The sequence below is a fragment of the Mytilus galloprovincialis genome, chromosome 10 (assembly GCF_965363235.1).
Source record: "Mytilus galloprovincialis chromosome 10, xbMytGall1.hap1.1, whole genome shotgun sequence".
NCBI classification, from domain to species: domain Eukaryota; kingdom Metazoa; phylum Mollusca; class Bivalvia; order Mytilida; family Mytilidae; genus Mytilus; species Mytilus galloprovincialis.
Genome location: NC_134847.1, coordinates 14,473,821 through 14,497,898, shown reverse-complemented (window position 1 = coordinate 14,497,898; position 24,078 = coordinate 14,473,821). Strand labels below are relative to the sequence as shown.

Below are 24,078 nucleotides of genomic sequence, written 5' to 3'. Positions count from 1 at the left end.
GTCTAACATTTGAATAAAGACTTTCAATGAAACAAGGAGAGTGTATGGGTATGACTTAAGGCTTGAAATGATACAGTTTATTAAACACATTGTTATGTTAATAGCTTCTTCAATAAAGTAATATTGTTTTTAGAAAAAGAATGAATACTTTGAAGGTGCTTCAGTTTGTCGATGTTAACTTTGCAACATCAAAGTCAAAATAACATTTAACGGCTTTTGGCCCATTTTGTCAGACGTTACATATGTGAAACATATCTTTGTGTCAACAGTTTATTTAGTGTACTTGATAATATCAATTCACCTTATGCTTTATTTTTTTAAAGATAATACTGACTTAGAATATCACATTGAACCACATCCAGACGAAGAGCTTAATTCAGATTCAGTTTTGAACAAGAACAAAGGATGTAAAAGAAAGTTGGAGCTTGATGATTATGACCTAGTTGATATTGTAAGTATAATTGCTGTGTATATGGTCTTGCAAAGCATAAGACACCAACATTGTAATATTTAGTGAGCTATTTCAATACTTTGCCTCCACTTCTGTTACTCAGGTACTAACTGCCTAATTGATTGCATCATATTAATAATTGAATCATTCTAAAGCCTTAAATGTCTTATTTTTTTTGAATAATTGAATTTAAGCCAGACAATTAATTTCCAACATGATTTTGATATAGGAATCATGTGATATTAATGTTCTCCACACCATGTGAGTAGTATGAGAAAGGAGTAGAAACATAGTATTCAGTTATGAGCACAATGTGATATAAACTTTCATCACATGGTATTAATGTTGTATATAAAGCCACATGATATCATGTGATATTCATGTTAAATATAAATGCTTCTTCTTCAACCTCAGAACAATATGCTCTTTGAATATATGTATCATAATCAATGTGGCAATACCATGTGTTAAAATATGATGTGATCCATCAGTCAGTTGTTACATGAATGTTTTTTTTTGTCGCTTCTTTCTCAGGAGCTACATTACAAGGATTTCAGTGGTTATGGGGTACTGCTCACAATTTCACTCTTTCATCCTTATTGCTACTGTACATATTTCAGAAGCAACCAGTTAAAAACAAAAAACTTACAGAACCAGAAGTTGATGGATCAAAAGACAATTCAGAGAATGAGAGTAAGTTTAGTTTTACCTTATGATAATTAAGTAGTAAAAGGTTTTTGGAATACAAGTGCTGTCAGGCAATCTGTAGACTTTTACCATTGACTCCCTTCCAAGACTTAACCGTTTTGTTTTTACATTAAAAAGAACAACAAGATTTTTAAATTGTCCTGTTTTAAAAAGTAAAAACAAAGTAAGAAAATGAATTTAAACAACATTCTGTATTTATGTTTAGAGTTTTGTCTATTTAAAATCACGTCAGAGGGGGCATTCAAAATAATTCAGTAAACATGTGCTGGGACTATTATGCTTATAATAACCCAGACATGTGCAATAGAGCACAAAACTTGTTTTCAATGTTCACACATGTTTGAACAGAAGAATTTAGCCAAAGTTTGCAGACGAAATATTCAGAAGATTTACTGAGAAATTGATATAACTAGTGGAAATTTTGAAGTCATTTTAAGGTGGTGTTAAATTGCATGATGGTTTGATCAAAAGAGCAAAATTCTGAAGGCCAAAGGTAGAGCAAATTTAAAACTCATTAATTACATTGTTAATGTAAAAATATACACTTGTATCGGAGATTTGCTATTTTTATGTCCCATTTATGGGCATTATGTTTTCTGGTCTGCTTTCGTTCACCTATCGAATCATTACATTTCAGGTTAAAGTTTTTGGTCAAGGTAGTTGAAGTCCAATCAACTTAAAACTTATTTAACATGTTTCCTATGATATGATCATTCTTATTTTAATGCCAAATTAGAGATTTTATCCCATTTTCAAGGTCCACTGAACATAGAAAATGATAGTGCAGATGGGGTATTTGTGTTCTTTGGACACATTCTTGTTTTAAATTTTAGTATGAGGTGTTTCTTTTGCTTTGTGAACAAACATATGCGCTAGATTTTTTTTTAAAATTGTTGCACATGGGTATATTGACTACTGTAGAATTGTGAATTTTATCAAATTGTCATGCACTTAATATATTTCATTAACTTAAAACACTTCCAAACTCTTAAATGGTGCACATGATGTTACTAATTCCATTCATTATGACTAATGGGTTGCATTCTGAAATTGACATATTTGACCTAGATACAACAACCTTTCATGCTGGCTGTTCTCCCTCTGAAAAACCACAGTGCCAGCCGTTTGCCAAAAAAGGGAGGTGGGTCATACAAGAGCCTACACAAACGCTTTGCACTTATACTTGTTGACATACAAATTACCTTTATTGTCCTAATCAGAATCGAAATAATTAAAAATGGATATGAAGATTAAATCAAATAGGGAATACATTATAATCCAAGTCCAAATAATTAAGACGCCTTGCAAGGCTATTTGATTTTTTTTCTGAGATTCTTCCCTCCTCCAGGGAGGCGCAGCCCTCAAAGTAGCTTCTGAAATGAAGTTGCCAATTGACCACCAGACATGCTGGAAATAAAGTATTCATTTAAAATCATATTTTAAAACCTGGTATTGATCATGACAAAATTTATCAAAATTTACAGTCACCACAGATGACACTGCCCCTGTCCATTGTGCATAGTCCACCGAAGAGTTTGTACCTTGGAACAGAATTAACAGAATGAGCTGGCCTGCACAGTGATTTGACTTGATTGAATGTTATAGAAATGTTTGTTTATTATTATTTTAACAAAAAAAGAAAACTTCAAACACACACTGGGATGATTAAATCTAAAAATGAATTGTCCCAAGAAATCCACAATATTATGCCCGATTATGTTCAGTGCATATACAATTCTAAAAAGGATATTAAATGTGTCAAGCTCAAAGAACACTTTAACAAAGTAAAAAAGCTACTTTACATGTTAGGTTTACATACCATTTATTGTCATGTTTATCTCATTTTTACTATTTAAAAAAAGTTGAAAAGATTCCTCTGATAGAACTGAATGAAGACATCCTTTTAAAAGATGGAGAAGCAAGAAGAACAAAACTAGTGAGTATTTTAATTAGTTGTGGGTCAATTATATTTATTTAATATTTAGCTAGTGACAAATAAATCAAAAATAAATCACAAATGAAAGTCCAATACTCTTTCATATCAATATCTATTCTATTTATGATCTCAATGAGACCATATTAGTTATAAGCTTACAAGAAATCATTATGTTGGATAGTTTATGCCCTTTTTAGCTCTCCTGGCCCAAAGGGCCAAGTGAGCTTTTCCCATCAGTTTGCGTCCGGCGTCTGTCGTCATCTGTCGTCGTTAACTTTTACAAAAATCTTCTCCTCTGAAACAACTGGGACAAATTAAACCAAACTTAGCCACAACCATCATTAGAGTATCTAGTTAAAAAAATGTGTCCGCTGACCCAGCCAACCAACCAAGATGGCCACCATGGCTAAAAATAGAACATAGGGCAACCTGTTGTTGGGTTGCTGCCCCTGAATTGGTAATTTTAAGGAAATTCTGCTGTTTTTATGCCCCACCTACGATAGTAGAGGGGCATTATGTTTTCTGGTCTGTGGCTCCGTCCGTCTGTGCGTCCGTTCGTTCATTCAGGTTTAAGTTTTTGGTTTTCGATGAAGCTGAAGTCCAATCAACTTGAAACTTAGTACACTTGTTGCTTATGATATGATCTTTTAATTTTAAAGCCAAATTAGACTTTTGACCCCAATTTCACGGTCCACTGAACATAGAAAATGAAAGTGGGAGTTTCAGGTTAAAGATTTTGGTCAAGGTAGTTTTTGATGAAGCTGAAGTCCAATCAACTTGAAACTTAGTACACTTGTTGCTTATGATATGATCTTTCTAATTTTAAAGCCAAATAAGACTTTTGACTCCAATTTCACGGTCCACTGAACATAGAAAATGAAAGTGGGAGTTTCAGGTTAAAGTTTTTGATGAAGCTGAAGTCCAATCAACTTGAAACTTAGTACACTTGTTGCTTATGATATGATCTTTCTAATTTTAAGCCAAATTAGACTTTTGACCCCAATTTCATGGTCCACTGAACATAGAAAATGAAAGTGGGAGTTTTAGGTTTAAGGTTTTTGGTCAAGGTAATTTTTGATGAAGCTGAAGTCCAATCAACTTGACACTTAGTTAACTTGTTGCTTATGATATGATCATTTTAATTTTAAAGCCAAATTAGACTTTTGACCCCAATTTCACGGTCCACTAAACATAAAAAATGAAAGTGGGAGTTTCAGGTTAAAGTTTTTGGTGAAGGTAGTTTTTGATAAAATTGAAGTCCAATCAACTTGAAACTTAGTACATATGTTCCCTATAGTATAATCTTTTTAATTTTAATGCCAAATTAGATTATTACCCAATTTCATGGAACATGGTAAAGGATAGTGCGAGTGGGGCATCCGTGTACTTTGGACACATTCTTGTTGGTTATTATCTTGAATATTATTATAGATAGAGATAAACTGTAAACAGCAATAATGTTCAGCAAAGTAAGATTTACAAATAAGTCAACGTGACCGAAATGGTCAGTTGACCCCTTTAGGAGTTATTGCCCTTTATAGTCAATTTTTAACCATTTTTGGTACTTCTTAGTAATTTTTACAAAAATCTTCTCCTCTGAAACTACAGGGCCAAATTAATCCAGACTTGACAACAATCATCTTTGGGGTTTCTAGTTTAAAAAATGTGTCACGTGACCCGGCCATCTAACCAAGATGGCCGCCACAGGTAAAAATAGAACGTAGGGGTAAAATGCAGTTTTTGGCTTATAATTCAAAAACCAAAGCATTAAGAGCAAATCTGACATGGGGGGTAAAATTGTTTATCAGGTCAAGATCTATCTGCCTGGAATTTTCAGATGAATCGGACAACCCGTTGCTGGGTTGCTGCCCCTGAATTGGTAATTTTAAGGAAATTTTGCTGTTTTTGGTTATTATCTTGAATATTATTATAGATAGAGATAAACTGTAAACAGCAATAATGTTCAGCAAAGTAAGATTTGCAAATAGGTGAACATGACCGAAATGGTCAATTAACCCCCTAAGGAGTTATTGTCCTTTATAGTCAATTTTTAACAAATTTCATAAAATTTGTAAATTTTTTACTAACATTTTCCACTGAAACTACTGGGCCAAGTTCATTATAGATAGAGATCATTGTAAATTGCAAGAATGTTCAGTAAAGTAAGATGTACAAACACATCACCATCACCAAAACACAATTTTGTCATGAATCCATCTGCTTCCTTTCTTAAATTTTCACATATACTTAGGTGAGCGACACAGGCTCTTTAGAGCCTCTAGTTCGTAAATCTTAGTAATCTTTTACAAAAATCTTCTCCTCTGAAACTACGGGGCCAAATTAATCCAAACTTGTCCACAATCATCATTGGGGTATCTAGTTTAAAAAATGTGTCCGATGACTTGGCCAACCAACCAAGCTGGCCGCCATGGCTAAAAATAGAACATAGGGGTAAAATGCAGTTTTTGGTTTATAACTCAAAAACCAAAGCATTTAGATCAAATCTAACAGGAGTAAATAGTTCATCAGGTCCAGATCTATCTGCCCTGAAATTTTCAGATGAATCAGACAACCCGTTGTTGGGTTGCTGCCCCTGAATTGGTAATTTTATGGAAATTTTACTGTTTTTAGCTCACCTGGCCCAAAGGGCCACGTGAGCTTTTCCCTTCACTTGGCGTCCAGCGTCTATCCGTTGTCCGGCGTCATTAACTTTTACAAAAATCTTCTCCTCTAAAACAACTGGGCCAAATTTAACTCAACTTGACCACAATCATTATTAGGGTATCTAGTTTAAAAAATGTGTTCGGTGACCCGGCCAACCAACCAAGATGGCCGCCATGGCTAAAAAATAGAACATGGGGTAAAATGCAGTTTTTGGCTTATAACTCAAAAACTAAAGCATTTAGAACAAATCTGACATGGGGGGTAAAATTGTTTTATCAGGTCAAGATCTATCTGTCCTGAAATTTTCAGATGAATCGGACAACCCGTTGTTGGGTTGCTGCCCCTAAATTGGTAATTTAAAGGAAATTTTACTGTTTTTGGTTATTATCTTGAATATTATTATAGATAGAGATATACTGTAAACAGCAATAATGTTCGGCAAAGTAAGATTTACAAATAAGTCAACACGATCGAAATGGTCAGTTGACCCCTTTAGGAGTTATTGCCCTTTATAGTCAATTTTTAACCATTTTTCACATTAAAGTAAGAGCTACAAATAAGTCAACATGACGAAAGTGGTCAATTGACCCCCTAAGGAGTTATTCCCCTTTATAGTAAATTTTTAACAATTTTCATAAATTTTGTAAATGTTTGTTAATTTTTGTGCCCCATCTAGGATAGAAGAGGGGCATTATGTTTTCTGGTCTGTGCGTTCGTTCGTTCATCCTTCCGTCCGTTCGTCCTTCCGTCTGTTCAGGTTTAAGTTTTTGTTCAAGTTAGTTTTTGATGAAGTTGATGAAGTCCAATCAACTTGAAACTAAGTACACATGTGCCCTATGATATGATCTTTCTTATTTTAATGCAAAATTAGTGTTTTTACCCCAATTTCATGGTTCACTGAACATAGAAAATGAAAGTGCAAACTTCAGGTTAAAGTTTTTGGTCAAGGTAGTTTTTGATGAAGTTGAAGTCTGATCAACTTGAAACTTAGTATACATGTTTCCTGTGATATGATCTTTTTAATTTAAATGCCAAATTAGAGTTTTTATCCCAATTTCACGGTCCACTAAACACAGAAAATGATAGTGCAAGTGGGGCATCCGTGTACTATGGACACATTCTTGTTACAAAATATTTTCCAGTCACTTTTGGGCCAAGTGCATTATAGATAGAGATAATTTTAAGTAGCAAGATTGTTAAGTAAAGTAAGATCTACAAACACATCATCAACACCAAAACACAATTTTGTCATGAATCCATCTTTGTTGTTTGTTGAATTATGCACATAGCCCAAGGTGAGCGACACAGGCTCTTTAGAGCCTCTAGTTTTACTAAAGATCAAAAATGCTATCAGCAGGTTATGATGAAACTATGGTGAGTTTTTTTTTATATATTTATGAACTAAGTACCCTTTTGTTTTTTACATAATTTCTGATTATATTTCGGAAATAATATGTAAATTTATTGTTGAAAAAAAATCATTAAAAACAAAAAGACAAGCTAAAAGGACTGTATTATGCCCTAATAGCACAGATCTTTATTATTATTTTACATTAATAACTTTGTCAAAATATGTTGCCTATTTCAGCTGCAGATAATGAAAAAAGAAAATGATAAAAAAAATGGGAGAGATTTGGAAGGCCTTACCAGAAACAAGCTGATGGAAGATAGTAAGTAAACAATGTATTAATCAGTCTTTTAATTTTGTGATTTATTTTCATACTCCTGAGTGATGTAAACTGTTTTTAGCTCACCTTTCCAAAGGCAAGACACCACTGCGAAATAAGAACAGATTTAGAAGGGCTAGACTCAAACAACAACTGATAAAAAGACAAAAGATACAAAGGGCCAACGTAAAAGCACTAGATATAGCAGTGACCAAAATTAGCTAAAGGAGTTAATTATAACAAATAAAATTCTAACAAAAGTGAAAGGTTCCCCGTGAGCAGCATGACTGATATATTAAGCATTATTTTAAATGAAAGTGATGATAAATCTTTCCTAAAAGATTTACACATGCAAAACTCATTCAAACAAATTTATTTAAGGTTCAATCATATGATAAGGTCTATATAGACATTTGAAAAAAACGTGTCTGTTGTTAAGTGGAAACTTATAGCTATAATAAGATGTGGTATGTGTGCCAATGAGACAACTCTTTACCCAAGTCATAATTTGTAAAAATCCATTATAGATCAAGATACAGTCCTGGCTCACGCTGAACAGGAATCTATAAAAGGTGCCAAAAATGACTAGTGTAAAACCTTTCTAAATGAAAAAAACAACTGTCTTATCTATATATAAAAAATATTTGTAACTTTATTATGCATGACAAGTCGATAACATTTTATGTGTAAAATTATCATTCAGCACCTCTCCTTTTCACATAACCTCCTTGTTATAATTAACATGGTATCTTTTACTGAAAAAAAAAAGATAATCTCAAAGCCGTTCACATAACTGTTTTTAGTTTCAAGAAGCAACTGTGACATTGTTAACTACTTAATTATTTGCTTCTGCTTTCTTTAAAGAGAGAAACATATGGAAGCAAATGGATACTGAAAAAGTTAGACAATATTTTCAAGATTATATAACAGATTCTGCACAGATGCCAAGTCCAGGTAAGGTGTATAGACAATATAAACTGCTTCCTGCAGTTTCCATTCCTACATTACAAAAAGTTAAGATAATATCTAGAATATATTTCAAAGGATAACTAAATTTGGGTTAGAAAAGCCCTAAATTTAAAGTCATTTGTACATGATCTTGAAACTTTAATCGAACAGTTTTCACATAAAGAAATCCCATCATTGGGACTATAATTATTGTAGACAACGATATATCTGAAAAAAGTAAAGCATTTAGAGCAAATCTAACAGGGTTCAGAAATGTTCAGCAAAGTCAGATCTTCAAAATTGTTTCAATGACCAAAGGAGTAGGTTCAGTAAGACCCCTTTTTGGCCCCAAAATATAGCAGTTTTACAAAATTGTTAAAATGTAAACTTTTAGTTATTTATTGGACAGTAGAATGCTTTTGCTACATAAATATGGGCTGTTTTTGACAATACAATGCACATATATCGGGTACTAGCACCATTAAGTCATGCTAAATTATTGAAATCTTCACAATTCTAGCATTTTAGTTAAATTTTAGACAGTTTTCGTGTTCATCCTAAATATTGAAATGTAAGTTGTATTTTATGATAATACATAACATATATAAAGGTTGAGGATGAACACGGATGCGGCCACTTTCATTTTTGACAAAAACCATCTGAAAAGTGACATTTTTCGGCAGATTTGGTAGATTTTTCATATTTGAGCTTGAATCGGATCGTTTTTAATGACTAAATCAGTTAAAATCTTTCACATAAATTAATTGATTCAAATGAAATAGACACTTAAGTGTTTAAAAAGTGGTCAAAATCTTTCGTAAGATGAACCTGAAATTTGAGGCCAAAATCGGTCCTTACCGGACCTACTCCTTTGTCAATTGACTCCTTAATTATTTATTGCCCTTTAAATGTTTAGATTTTTCATTCTTTTTGCAAGTTTATTACTTTTTCAAAAATCTTCTTCTCTGAAACTACTGGGTCAAAAACTTCCAAACTTTAATTGGATGTTCCTTATGGTGTTTTGTTTTTAAATTGTATTTGAAGGATTTGATTCATCAACCAACATACATCATCGGGCTGCAATGACTAAAAATAGAACATAGAAGACAAAAGAAGGCCTTGGCTTTTATCTCAAAAACTTCAACAGTGAAAGCAAAAGTGAAAGGGAGTTAAGGAAGCTGGCTTGTCATGTTTTGGATTTTTTGTCAGATTTTCGGAATCCTCTGGTTTTATCCATTTGAATGCCTTTAAAAAATTTGCCCGGTGACCCCCATTTTTCTTTTTGGAAATCTTTTACATGTGTAATGATAAGCCATCTGTAAAAGTCTTATAAAATTTTAATTACTTTTTAACAGTTTTTGAGAACTTCAACTTGTCAATTATAAAGCTATGAAAAGTCAAGAGAGATTTTTTTCCCGCCAAAATTTCAATGGCTCATATCTCGAAAACAAGCACGGTGACCTATATATTTTTTTTGCTCTTTGGATTCCTTTATCAATTCCCTATCAATATAAACTAGTGCTTTGAAAAGTTAATTACTTTGAAACTGAGAAGCGAACTCCCTTAAAGTGATAAATGTGTCGATCATGATCTATCTGTGATGAAATTTTCAGACAAGTTTGACAGTAATCCAACAATAAGTTGTCCTTTAGTCTGAAGATTATTGACAACGTAGATTTCACCTATTTAACAATTTCACTTATGCAGTGTGCTCTTACTGCTTAAGTTTAGATGAAAGCAAAAAAAATCATTTTTTTGGGGTTTCAGATGCAACTGAAATTGACAATTTCAAGGCAAAATATCCTGATATAACTTGTAATGTTGACGTTATAAAGGTGAAAGTTATGAATGAAAAGAAAGAAAGAAAAAGAAAACTTGAAAGGGAGCTCAGTTATATTGATGCTGTAAGTAATAAATTATTTTTTTATAGTTATGCAATTTAATGAAAGTTATGCTCATTAGAAATATGTCAGATCAAGTAATCAAGTAACACTTACACTAATACCAAAATGAACAAAATCTGGAAATCATAATTTTCCAAATAAAAAGAAATTAGGGTGGGCAGGGATGAAAATCTATCAATTAATTTTAATTGGCCTTATGAGAGGCTTGTTTGCAATAAATTATTTTATTAAATCAATCATTTGGTCATGTATTTTATAATGCTAAGGTGCCATGGGATGGCAAGTTTCAGACCTGCCTGGAAATTGTTTTCTATTTGACAGTACAATTAAATTAAGAAATTATTTCTTCATGTTATTCTCTATGCTCATTTAAAAATGGGTATGCATTAAATTTGGTGATATTTTACACTGAGCCTTAATATGATGAACCTAGAGCACATACCTGCCAACCCTCCTGCTTAAATGCCGAAATTGGGAAATCTCCGGCTTGCTGATAGGAGAGTAAAACCTATTGATGATCGGTCATAAGGAACATTAATTAATGTACATTATGTATCATACTAAGTTGACCAGTTCGCAATGCCTCATTAATTATTTCTAAATGAATTGATGAATGTTTGGGAGACTGAGGTACATGTGTCCATGTTTTGAATCATTATGAAAATTATTTAAAAATTATACGTATGGATAGCTATTTCGGGTTTTTTCTATATAGATTTTCAACTATATATTTTATTATCATATAGCATATAAGTCAGTAAGCAATCAGTGTAAAGTTCTTTATTGCCATGTTTTAAATATATTGAATACCCCGTATGGAGGTGCTCTTAATTGCAGGATGCTATATATTATACAGATAAGAAGAAAAAATGTTCCGAATGAACAAAAAAAAAGTTTCCGAATATTCCTCCATAGACCATATTTCTAACTAATAAATATGCGTGAAACCCTCAGGGGTTCACGCAATAAATAGCATTGAAACATATGATGTTTTAATAATATAGTGTTATTAGCTTGCTGTTTCTGTATTTGATCTGTTATAGATTAGAGGTTAGCTGTATTGGAACCAAGACTTGGAAGAGTCGAGAGCCAACACAGCTGATCCAGAATCTATAGAAAATACAGAATTTCATATCTTATTATGTTTTACATCACAAATATTATTAAAGGGGCACTAGCTGACAAATTCATGTTCACCGATTTGAGTCAAATTCTCATATTTTATTATATAACAATGTAAAACATTTTTCCAAATTATCAATTTGAAAGTATAAAATAAACAATAAACAGGACATGGTCTCAATAAGATGTAGCTTCATTTCGTCTGAAATTAAGCCAAGACGCCATCTAATTAACTATGGAGTTCACCTTCTATGACCATGTATAAGGGATGTAAGCATAAACACAGATATAAATAGATTTAGCAACTCCTGCAATTATATTTTTATAGGTCTATTAAATTTTGTATTAATGATTAAAAATGTGTGTTTATGGTTGCTTTTACCTTTATAAGAATGATTTTTTTTGGATCGATTCAGTTAATCAAATTATTTACCTTTTTTTCACTTTCAATGTTGATATTCTTTTCCTTTAAATAACCGTACATGGACAATGCATGCGCTATTCTATCACTTTCTACGGGGTTAAATTGGAGTTCACATGAATATGAATTTAATGAGGTCAAATTATTCACTTGCAAGTATTATCAATGTTTATTAGCTTAATTTGACAAAATTGAATCATTTTAGCTAATAAAAGCAAATTATTATTTCCCTATTTCCCATTCATTAATGATTGAACAAACAAAAAGTCATACTTAAATTTTTTTATATATCTCGTAGCCCCTTTAAGTAGCAAAGAAGAATAAATCAGACAATTTAGCTTTTCATGCTCTTTGATAGTCTGTGTATTATGGTGAGTTATCAACGGAAATGAAAGTATGTCAAAAATTGTAAGTCGTACTTCACCAGAAAAGGCTGAGAAATATTTCCGTTTTAAGACTTCCAAACTTTTTATGCCCCACTTATGATAGTAGAGGGGCATTATGATTTCTGGTCTGTGGATCCTTTCCTCTGTCTGTTCGTTTGTTCGTTCGTTCGTTCCTCTGTTTGTTTGTCTGTCTGTTTGTTCGTCCCGCTTCAGGTTAAAGTTTTTAGTCAAGGTAGTTTTTGATGAATTTAAAGTCCAATCAACTTGAAACTAAGTACACATGTTCCCTATGATATGATCTTTCTAATTCGAATGCCAAATTAAAGTTTTTATCCCAATTTCACACTCCACTGAACATAGAAAATGTTAGTGCAAGTATGGCATCTGTGTTCTTGGGACACATTCTTGTTATTCTATGATTTAAAGTTATGAAGTACATTACAAAATGTGTTTATGTTTAAATATAAGTCTTAAGTTAAGTTAGACATAAGACAATTGAAACTGAAAGTGAACCCCAAGTATTACGTCATGGGCCAATGCAGGTTTTTTTCAGTATTGGCCTTGTTCAAAAAAACAAATTATGAACTCTTGATTTATAAAGGCAGTGGAACGTCATCAGTATTACACAGGCATTTGTCTGTATTAGGGCTGATTTGCTCATGTCATTTAATAACAATATTTATTATCCTTTCATGTAAGCAGTTGAAAGATATATAATTTACTTGGAAAAGAAGGGAAATAACGAGAATGTAAACAGTCAGTTTGTGTGCATGCATGCATAAGGCATATTTTTTTCTAATTAGCTTTGTTTACAAGGGGACATTAGGACATCATATTAGTATTTTGATATATACACAAATGAGAATGGATCAGCTTCAATTTAATATAATGTTCAACATTGATTTTGATTACAATTTTACCACTTCTCCTGAATTTATGTGGAATGTTTCGTTACATGGATCAAGCGTTGAATTTGTTGTATGTAGTCTTTGCCATCCTTTCTGCAAAGTTTTTTCTCTATCGATTTATGAATTTCGAAACAGCGGTATACTACTGTTGCCTTTATTTAGATAAATCCATGAAGTTTTGAACTAACATTTAACTCTCTTACACGCATGTCACCACCAATTATGTGCCAGATATGCTCAGTTAATGAATTATCTCAAGCGTTTACAGCAGGTGTATTAATACTATGAAACAGGGCTTCCAAAAAAATATTTTAGCCAGCTGCTCATTATTTTTTTTGTGTTTTCATCCCAATTTTTATGCCCTAATACTTAGAAGCAAGAGGAAACCATATAGTAATCATATGAATCATTATTGACACAAAATTGGTACATGTTTTTTCTCAAGAACTACAATACAAGGATTTCTGAAATTTGGTTTCAGGGTTTATGTAAGTCATCTATATACCGTGTGATGCTTTTTCAGATTCATCACTCAAGAACTTCCTGTTTACCTAACATTTGCATATTTTACACTATTATATATATTGTCAACTTGTGGTTGGGGAATAATCATCAGTGAGCAGTAGCTCGCAGTTTCACTTGTTATATTTTCACTCCAAAGTTTAAGGACTAAAAGGGTTGATTCTAGACAAAATTTTAAAAGTGCCAATTAAATATTATATAGATACCTACAGTTAAAAGAAAATATGTTGAGGAAGTAGAAAGTGATGAAGATAACGTCAAAGTTGGTAATAGTGGATTCTCAAAAGGTAAGTTCTCTGTGGAAACATTTATGTTTATAGGAATTTTTCATCTAACTTTTTTTATATGAAAATGCATTTTTTTATAAAAGGTATCAGTATTTTGACTCATTTCTTATACTTGATATAAATTTATTCACTTATGAATGTTTTAATAACAAAGGTGTTGCATACTTAAAACTAACAGTAAGTGTAACATGAATAATGTCCCCATTGAAATATTGTTTGCTGCACAATATTTCATATAAAAAGTGTTAAATATTCTATATTCAGTCAGGGGCATTACTTAAACAAGTAATTTTTCTTAGTTACTTATATAAGTAATTTTTGTTTTAATAGAGTTATTTTAAATATCAATAGAAGCATGGATTATTTGTAGTTTTCGTGAATTTTTACAGCATTTTGTATCATAAAATGAAGAATTTATTAGATTTAAGAGGAGAATAAAGATTAAGGGTTACTTTAAAAATAATGACAAATTATTACTTGAATAAGTTATTTTATACATCTTTGAAAGAATTAGGATAACACTTATTTAAGGAACATATGTAATTGTTTTGTGTTACAAATTATAAATAACTTCAAGTCTTAATTAATTCACAAGTTTCTATCTATTTATAAATGTCTGACCTGCAAGATTTTTGAGTAAAACGATATTTTAATAGTCCTGAGAGACCAAAGAAGGAAATATAGAATGTGTGCTAGTGATTAATAAATCTAATGAGTGCTAATGAAATATCATATTTGAGCAAATCCCTGCTTTTCTATTGAAAAAATAAATGCATTCTAATTCTTTTAGCACGTCAGTACTCAAGATGGAGTGATGAAGAAACAATATGTGTACAGGAGTATTTTAAAGATTACATCACAGAAAAATGTGAAAAGCCATATCCTGGTATGTCATATTTCAATAATATTCACAATGTCATACTTCATGCAACAACCCCTCGATCATTAAAAGATCTTGATTTGAGATATTACAATGTACTAACAAATTTCAACAATGATTATTAAAGTGACCAGGAAAGTGGATACCTTAAATTTAACTGCTTCAACAGTTTTCCACCCAGATTCTTCACTGAGAGATTTCACACATGTTGAAGTTGTGCATTTCCTATTGGGTGCTATTATGGAATTGTGGGAGATTTTTATTATCTTTTTTCAGACATGGGAACTTTAAGTAATTTTTTATCAAAATTCCTATATTTTTCAATCAAGATTGATGACAATACACAGAATGATTGCACACGTATTGAAGTTTTGCTACTGCCATTTTAGAATTGTTTGAACAATTTTTAGACAAACATTGCATAAAATGCAATCAAAACCTTATGTGACTGACTTGATATCTAAATTTTCCAAGACTTATCACTACCTCTTTGATACACAAAATATAGTGCATTTATCATAACATTCTATACACCCTGTCCATGAACATTTCCAGAAATTTATAAATGTAATATATGCTCAGATATTCAAGGCACAAAATGATGTTACACTTTCAAGAAAATTACATAACTTTTGCAAGGTACAGGAATCTATTATCTGCTCTAGAAAAATAAACTATATCATTGTTAAAGCTATCTTTAAAAATTGGAGTTGCCTTCCTTTGCATTGTCTAGAATTGTTGTTTAATCAAGTACAACCAATGCGACATTAATTTTACTTCTCACTGATAAATTGAATTGAAGCATTATCTTTACCAGTCAGTGCTTGCAAGCTCTTGACTCCTATTTTCTAGACATTGGAACTAATTTACATATTACTGGTACAATCTTTGTTTTTAATCCAGATCTTTGAAAGTTCACAGAGAATTTTCAGATTAACTTATTAAGGTTGTGCGCCTTCTATAATGGAATTATTCAAAGAGTCTTTATGGGACAGTATAACAAGAGTCGATAATACTCTGAGATATTTTGGAAACTTCTCATGAGTTTAAAAAAATATATGCTTTTATGGAAGAAAAATAACGATTAAAATTGTAAACCAAATTAACAGATGCACAACACTTACCTAAAGCTATTATAACATTACTCAATTGCCAATAACCAGTAATTTTATATGACAAAAATTATGCAAATGTTTTCAGGCAAAGTGGATATTCAGAAGTTTTTGTCAAGCCACCAATCAATAAAATTTGACTGGAAAAAAGTTAAAGTTAAAATTATGAATGAGAAAAAGGAAAGGAAGAGAAAAATAGAGAAAGGACTGAAATGGATCAAATATGTAAGTAGCTGGGGGAAACAATCATATTTTCCAGTCATGACCTGTTCAGGAACGCTATGCATCCTAAGCAAAAGTACTGATAAATTATTAAGTCAGGGATTTCGTTACCACAAATCACTTAAAATCTTCTACAAATACAAATCGGGCGCGAACATGAAGGGTGCGAACGTGTAGGGTGTGAAAGTATATTGGCGCAAAAGATTGGGATTTAGGAGAAATTTTTATTTTTGAAAGACATAATTTCTGCAATTTCTTTGACATTGGGTTTCTCGATTGATATTTTGCACTTATTTTTTATAAGCCTGTTGAGGGAACATATTATGGTATACCTTTGACCAATTTGAGTGAATTGTGTAGATCTATTGACATGAGTTTTTTTTTTTTTAAATTAATTTTGGATTCCAAGTTTTGGGGTTATATTCATTTAAAAAAAGGGGGGGGGGGATTTCCAGTTTTTCAACAATTTTTTCGTTCTTTTTCTCAACTTGTAAGTCCAAGAGAAGCAAATACATGTATGTGTTTTATTTTCTATGTGATATATGCATGCATGAAATTGTAAGCAGATTCCACACTTAATCCTTAAAATTCTTAAGTTAGTTAGGAAGTGGATATGAATATATATATTAATTTGTATGTGTTTCTTTTTCTTCTAGAAATGAACTTGATATTAAGGAAGAATAGAGAAGAACAATTTCATAGAGATTCATTCAGCATTGCAATACCATTTTACAGCCACCTATTTGTGCAGCCATATAAAAATGGTCTTAATCAAATATAGAGAAACTTGTGAGACATTGCTTATTACCACCTAACACAGACCAGGTTTAAATTTGAGTAGCATCACATTCGTTGTTCTCAAGTTATGCCAATAAATTGAAAATTTGCTGAATTTGCTGTTACAGCACACAGTCAAACAGGATGTTTTTGTTACCAACAACAGGTAAACAAACCTCTAGCAAGTGTTCAGCAAGCAATGTCTTTCTTCATGTTATATCAATTTGTTATCACACAGACAGTCGCACAGGATAAAGTTTTTTCACCAACCTGTATGCCTCCAGATAATGTCTTTCTTCATGTTATTCCAATTTGTCTTCACATAGACAGTTACACAGGATAAAGTTTTGTCACCAACATCTATGCCTCCAGATAACACCTTTCTTCTTATGTTAACTGAATCTGCATCATCACCTCTCCACCAACAGCCAGTCTTATGTTAACTAAATCTGCATCATCATCTCTCCACCAACAGCCAGTCTTGTGTTAACTAAATCTGCATCATCATCTCTCCACCAACAGCCAGTCTTATGTTAACTGAATCTGCATCATCATCTCTCCACCAACAGCCAGTCTTATGTTAACTGAATCTGCATCATCATCTCTCCACCAACAGACAGTCTTATGTTAACTGAATCTGCATCATCATCTTTCCACCAACAGCCAGTCTTATGTTAACTGAATCAGCATCATCATCTCGTCACCAACAGATAGTCTATCATCTCTCTACCAACAGCCAGTATATCATCTCTCCACCAACAGACAGTCTTATGTTAACTGAATCAGCATCATCATCTCTCGACCAACAGACAGCCTGGTAAATACTGAATCAGCTCCTCGTCTCTCAACTGACAGACAGTCTGATGAAGACCTAATCTGCCTCTAATGTCTCAACCAACTGACAGTTTTAGAGTTAATTAAATCAGCATCTTACTGAATAAGCATCATCTTCGTTCAACCAACAAACAGTCTGGCATATACTGAATAAGCATCATCATCTCTCAACCAACAAACAGTCTGGCATATACTGAAAAAGCATCATCATCTCTCAGCCAACAGACTGTCTGGCATATACTGAATTACCATCATCATGTCTCAACCAACAAACAGTCTGGCATATATTGAATATACTGAATTACCATTATCATCCCTCTACCAACAAATAGTCTGGCATATACTGAATTAGCATCATCATCTCTAAACCAACAAACAGTCGGGAATTTACTGAATTAGCATTATCTTCGTTCAACCAAAAACCGTCTGGCATGTACTGAATTAGCATCACCATCTCTCTACCAACAAACAGTCTGGCATATACTGAATTAACATAATCATCTCCTAACCAACAATAGTCTGGCATATACTGAATTAGCATTATCATCTCTCAACCAACAACAGTCTAGCATGTACTGAATTAGCATCATCATCTCTCAACCAACAAACAGTCTGGCATATTCTGGATTAGCATCATCATCTCTAACCAACAGTCTGGCATATACTGAATTAGCATCATCATCTTTCAACCAATAGTCTGGCATATTCTGAAATAGCATCATCATCGTTCAACCAACAGTCTGGCATAACCTGAATTAGCATCATCATCTTTCAACCAACAGTCTGGCATATTATGAATTAGCATCATCATCTTTCAACCAACAGTCTGGCATAACCTGAATTAGCATCATCATCTTTCAACCAACAATAGTCTGGCATATACTGAATTAGCATTATCATCTCTCAACCAACAACAGTCTAGCATGTACTGAATTAGCATCATCATCTCTCAACCAACAAACAGTCTGGCATATTCTGGATTAGCATCATCATCTCTAACCAACAGTCTGGCATATACTGAATTAGCATCATCATCTTTCAACCAATAGTCTGGCATATTCTGAAATAGCATCATCATCGTTCAACCAACAGTCTGGCATAACCTGAATTAGCATCATCATCTTTCAACCAACAGTATGACAAATACTGAATTAGTAGCATTATCATCTTTCAACCAACAAACAGTCTGGCATATACATCATGATCTTTCCAACAACAAATATTCTACTTTGTTCTGAATCGGCATCATCATATTTCCACCAACTGAAAGTTTGGTGTGATCTCAATCAGTATTAACGTATCTCATCATTAGACATCCTTGCATGAACTGAATCAGTCTTCTCATCTCTCAACCAACAAACAGTCTGGCATATACTAAATTACCATCATCATCCCTCTACCAACAAACAGTCTGGCATATACTGAATTACCATCATCATCCCTCTACCAACAAACAGTCTGGCATATACTGAATAAGCATCATCATCTCTAAACCAACAAACAGTCTGGAATTTACTGAATTAGCATCATCTTCGTTCAACCAATAACAGTCTGGCATATACTGAATTAGCATCATCATCTCTCTACCAACAAACAGTCTGGCATATACTGAATTATCATAATCATCTCCCAACCAACAATAGTCTGGCATATACTGAATTAGCATCATCATCTCTCAACCAACAACAGTCTGGCATGTACTGAATTAACATCATAATCTCTCAACCAACAAACGATCTGGCTTATTCTGAATCAGCATCATCATCTTTCAACTAACAGTCTGGCATATGCTGAATTACCATCATAATTTCTCTACCAACAAACAGTTTGGCATATATTGAATTAGCATCATCATCTCTCAGCCAACAAACAGTCTGGCATTTACTGAATAAGCATCATCTTCGTTCAACCAACAACAGTCTGGCATATACTGAATTAGCATCATCATCTCTCAACCAACAAACAGTCTGGCATATACTGAACTACCATCCTCAAGTCTCAACAAATAAACAGTCTGGCATTTACTGAATAAACATCATCATCTCTCAACCAACAAACAGTCTGGCAAATACTGACAAAGCATCCTCATCTCTCAGCCAACAGACTGTCTGACATATACTGAATTACCATCATCATTTCTCAACCAACAAACAGTCTGCCATATACTGAATTACCATCATTTTGTTTCAACAAATGAACAGACTGGCATATACTGAATAAGCATCATCATCTTTCAACCAACAGTGGCAAATACTGAATTAGCATCATCATCTTTCAACCAACAAACAGTCTGGCATATACTGAATAAGCATCATCATCTCTCAACCAACAAACAGTCTGGCATATACTGAAAAAGCATCATCATCTCTCAGCCAACAGACTGTCTGGCATATACTGAATAACCATCATCATGTCTCAACCAACAAACAGTCTGGCATATACTGAATATACTGAATTACCATTATCATCCCTCTACCAACAAATAGTCTGGCATATACTGAATTAGCATCATCATCTATAAACCAACAAACAGTCGGGAATTTACTGAATTAGCATTATCTTCGTTCAACCAAAAACCGTCTGGCATGTACTGAATTAGCATCACCATCTCTCTACCAACAAACAGTCTGGCATATACTGAATTAACATAATCATCTCCTAACCAACAATAGTCTGGCATATACTGAATTAGCATTATCATCTCTCAACCAACAACAGTCTAGCATGTACTGAATTAGCATCATCATCTCTCAACCAACAAACAGTCTGGCATATTCTGGATTAGCATCATCATCTCTAACCAACAGTCTGGCATATACTGAATTAGCATCATCATCTTTCAACCAATAGTCTGGCATATTCTGAAATAGCATCATCATCGTTCAACCAACAGTCTGGCATAACCTGAATTAGCATCATCATCTTTCAACCAACAGTATGACAAATACTGAATTAGTAGCATTATCATCTTTCAACCAACAAACAGTCTGGCATATACATCATGATCTTTCCAACAACAAATATTCTACTTTGTTCTGAATCGGCATCATCATATTTCCACCAACTGAAAGTTTGGTGTGATCTCAATCAGTATTAACGTATCTCATCATTAGACATCCTTGCATGAACTGAATCAGTCTTCTCATCTCTCAACCAACAAACAGTCTGGCATATACTAAATTACCATCATCATCCCTCTACCAACAAACAGTCTGGCATATACTGAATTACCATCATCATCCCTCTACCAACAAACAGTCTGGCATATACTGAATAAGCATCATCATCTCTAAACCAACAAACAGTCTGGAATTTACTGAATTAGCATCATCTTCGTTCAACCAATAACAGTCTGGCATATACTGAATTAGCATCATCATCTCTCTACCAACAAACAGTCTGGCATATACTGAATTATCATAATCATCTCCCAACCAACAATAGTCTGGCATATACTGAATTAGCATCATCATCTCTCAACCAACAACAGTCTGGCATGTACTGAATTAACATCATAATCTCTCAACCAACAAACGATCTGGCTTATTCTGAATCAGCATCATCATCTTTCAACCAACAATAGTCTGGCATATACTGAATTAGCATCATCATCTCTCAACCAACAACAGTCTGGCATGTACTGAATTAACATCATAATCTCTCAACCAACAAACGATCTGGCTTATTCTGAATCAGCATCATCATCTTTCAACTAACAGTCTGGCATATGCTGAATTACCATCATAATCTCTCTACCAACAAACAGTTTGGCATATATTGAATTAGCATCATCATCTCTCAGCCAACAAACAGTCTGGCATTTACTGAATAAGCATCATCTTCGTTCAACCAACAACAGTCTGGCATATACTGAATTAGCATCATCATCTCTCAACCAACAAACAGTCTGGCATATACTGAACTACCATCCTCAAGTCTCAACAAATAAACAGTCTGGCATTTACTGAATAAACATCATCATCTCTCAACCAACAAACAGTCTGGCAAATACTGACAAAGCATCCTCATCTCTCAGCCAACAGACTGTCTGACATATACTGAATTACCATCATCATTTCTCAACCAACAAACAGTCTGCCATATACTGAATTACCATCATTTTGTTTCAACAAATGAACAGACTGGCATATACTGAATAAGCATCATCATCTTTCAACCAACAGTGGCAAATACTGAATTAGCATCATCATCTTTCAACCAACAAACAGTCTGACATATACTGAATAAGCATCCTCATCTCTCAACCAACAAACAGTCTGGCATATACTGAATTACCATTATCATCCCTCTACCAACAAATAGTCTGGCATATACTGAATTAGCATCATCATCTCTAAACCAACAAACAGTCTGGAATTTACTGAATTAGCATTACCTTCGTTCAACCAAAAACAGTCTGGCATATACTGAATTACTATTATTATCCCTCTACCAACAAATAGTCTGGCATATACTGAATTAGCATCATCATCTTTCAACCAACAGTATGACATTTACCTTATTCATAGTTTCAATCAACAAACTTAGTTCTTCAAACACAAGTGCATGATTTTCTGCATCTTCTATTATATACTGAATAAGCATCATCATCTTTCAACCAACAAACAATCCGGCATATACATCTTGATCTTTCCACCAACAAATATTCTACTTTGTACTGAATCAGCATCATCATATTTCCACCAACTGAAAGTTTGGTGTGATCTGAATCAGCATTAACGTATCTCATCATCAGACATCCTTGTATGAACTGAATCAGTCTTCTCATCTCTCAACCAACAAACAGTCTGGCATATACTGAATTACCATCATCATCCCTCTACCAACAAACAGTCTGGCATATACTGAATTAGCATCATCATCTCTAAACCAACAAACAGTCTGGAATTTACTGAATTAGCATTATCTTCGTTAAACCAATAACAGTCTTGCATATACTGAATTACCATCATCATCTCTCTACCAACAAACAGTCTGGCATATACTGATTTAACATAATCATCTCCCAACCAACAATAGTCTGGCATATACGGAATTAGTATCATCATCTCTCAACCAACAACAGTCTGGCATGTACTGAATTAGCATCATCATCTCTCAACCAACAAACAGTCTGGCATATACTGAAAAAGCATCCTCATCTCTCCGCCAACAGACTGTCTGGCATATACTGAATTACCATCATCATTCCTCAACCAACAAACAGTCTGGCATATACTGAATTACCATCATCATCTCTCAACCAACAAACAGTCTGCCATATACTGAATTACCATCATTTTGTTTCAACAAATGAACAGACTGGCATATACTGAATAAGCATCATCATCTTTCAACCAACAGTGGCAAATTCTGAATTAGCATCATCATCTTTCAACCAACAAACAGTCTGGTATATTCTGAATTAGCATCATCATCTTTCAACCAACAGTCTGGCATATACTGAATTAGCATCATCATCTTTCAACCAATAGTCTCGCATATTCTGAAATAGCATCATCATCGTTCAACCAACAGTCTGGCATATACTGAATTAGCGTCATCATCTTTCAACCAACAGTCTGGCATATTCTAAATTAGCATCATCATCTTTCAACCAACAGTATGACATATACTGAATTAGCATTATCATCTTTCAACCAACAAACAGTCTGGCATATACATCATGATCTTTCCACCAACAAATATTCTACTTTGTACTGAATCAGCATCATCATATTTCCACCAACTGAAAGTTTGGTGTGAGCTGAATCAGCATTAACATATCTCATCATTAGACATACTTGCGTGAACTGAATCAGTCTTCTCATCTCTCAACCAACAAACAGTCTGGAATTACTGAATTATCATCATCATTCCCCTACCAACAAACAGTCTGGCATATACGCATCATCATCTCTAAACCAACAAACAGTCTGGCATTTACTGAATAAGCATCCTCTTCGTTCAACCAACAACAGTCTGGCATATACTGAATTAGCATCATCATTTCTTAACCAACAAACAGTCTGGCATATACTGAACTACCATCCTCAAGTCTCAACAAATAAACAGTCTGGCATGGCATATACTGAATAAGCATCATTATCTCTCAACCAACAAACAGTTTGGCATATACTGAAAAAGTATCCTCATGTCTCAGCCAACAGACTGTCTGGCATATACTGAATTACCATCATCATCACTCAACCAACAAACAGTCTGGCATATACTGAATTACCATCATTTTGTCTCAACAAATGAACAGACTGGCATATACTGAATAAGCATCAACATCTTTCAACCAACAGTAGCAAATACTGAATTAG

The 24,078-nt window shown here is 33.4% G+C and overlaps 1 protein-coding gene across 1 annotated transcript in view; it reads left to right on the top strand.

Annotated features, from left to right (window-relative positions):
- The window catches only part of LOC143048874 (uncharacterized), a 55,181-nt gene extending 39,466 nt beyond the window's left edge, over positions 1-15,715 (top strand). The window contains exons 18-26 of the mRNA XM_076222743.1: positions 324-451; positions 1,072-1,144; positions 3,022-3,095; positions 7,348-7,429; positions 8,291-8,380; positions 10,142-10,278; positions 13,840-13,924; positions 14,715-14,810; positions 15,708-15,715. Coding sequence (XP_076078858.1) covers positions 324-451; positions 1,072-1,144; positions 3,022-3,095; positions 7,348-7,429; positions 8,291-8,380; positions 10,142-10,278; positions 13,840-13,924; positions 14,715-14,810; positions 15,708-15,715 — 773 coding nt within the window. The remainder of the gene's footprint in view (positions 1-323; positions 452-1,071; positions 1,145-3,021; positions 3,096-7,347; positions 7,430-8,290; positions 8,381-10,141; positions 10,279-13,839; positions 13,925-14,714; positions 14,811-15,707) is intronic.
- Positions 15,716-24,078: the final 8,363 nt, after the last annotated feature.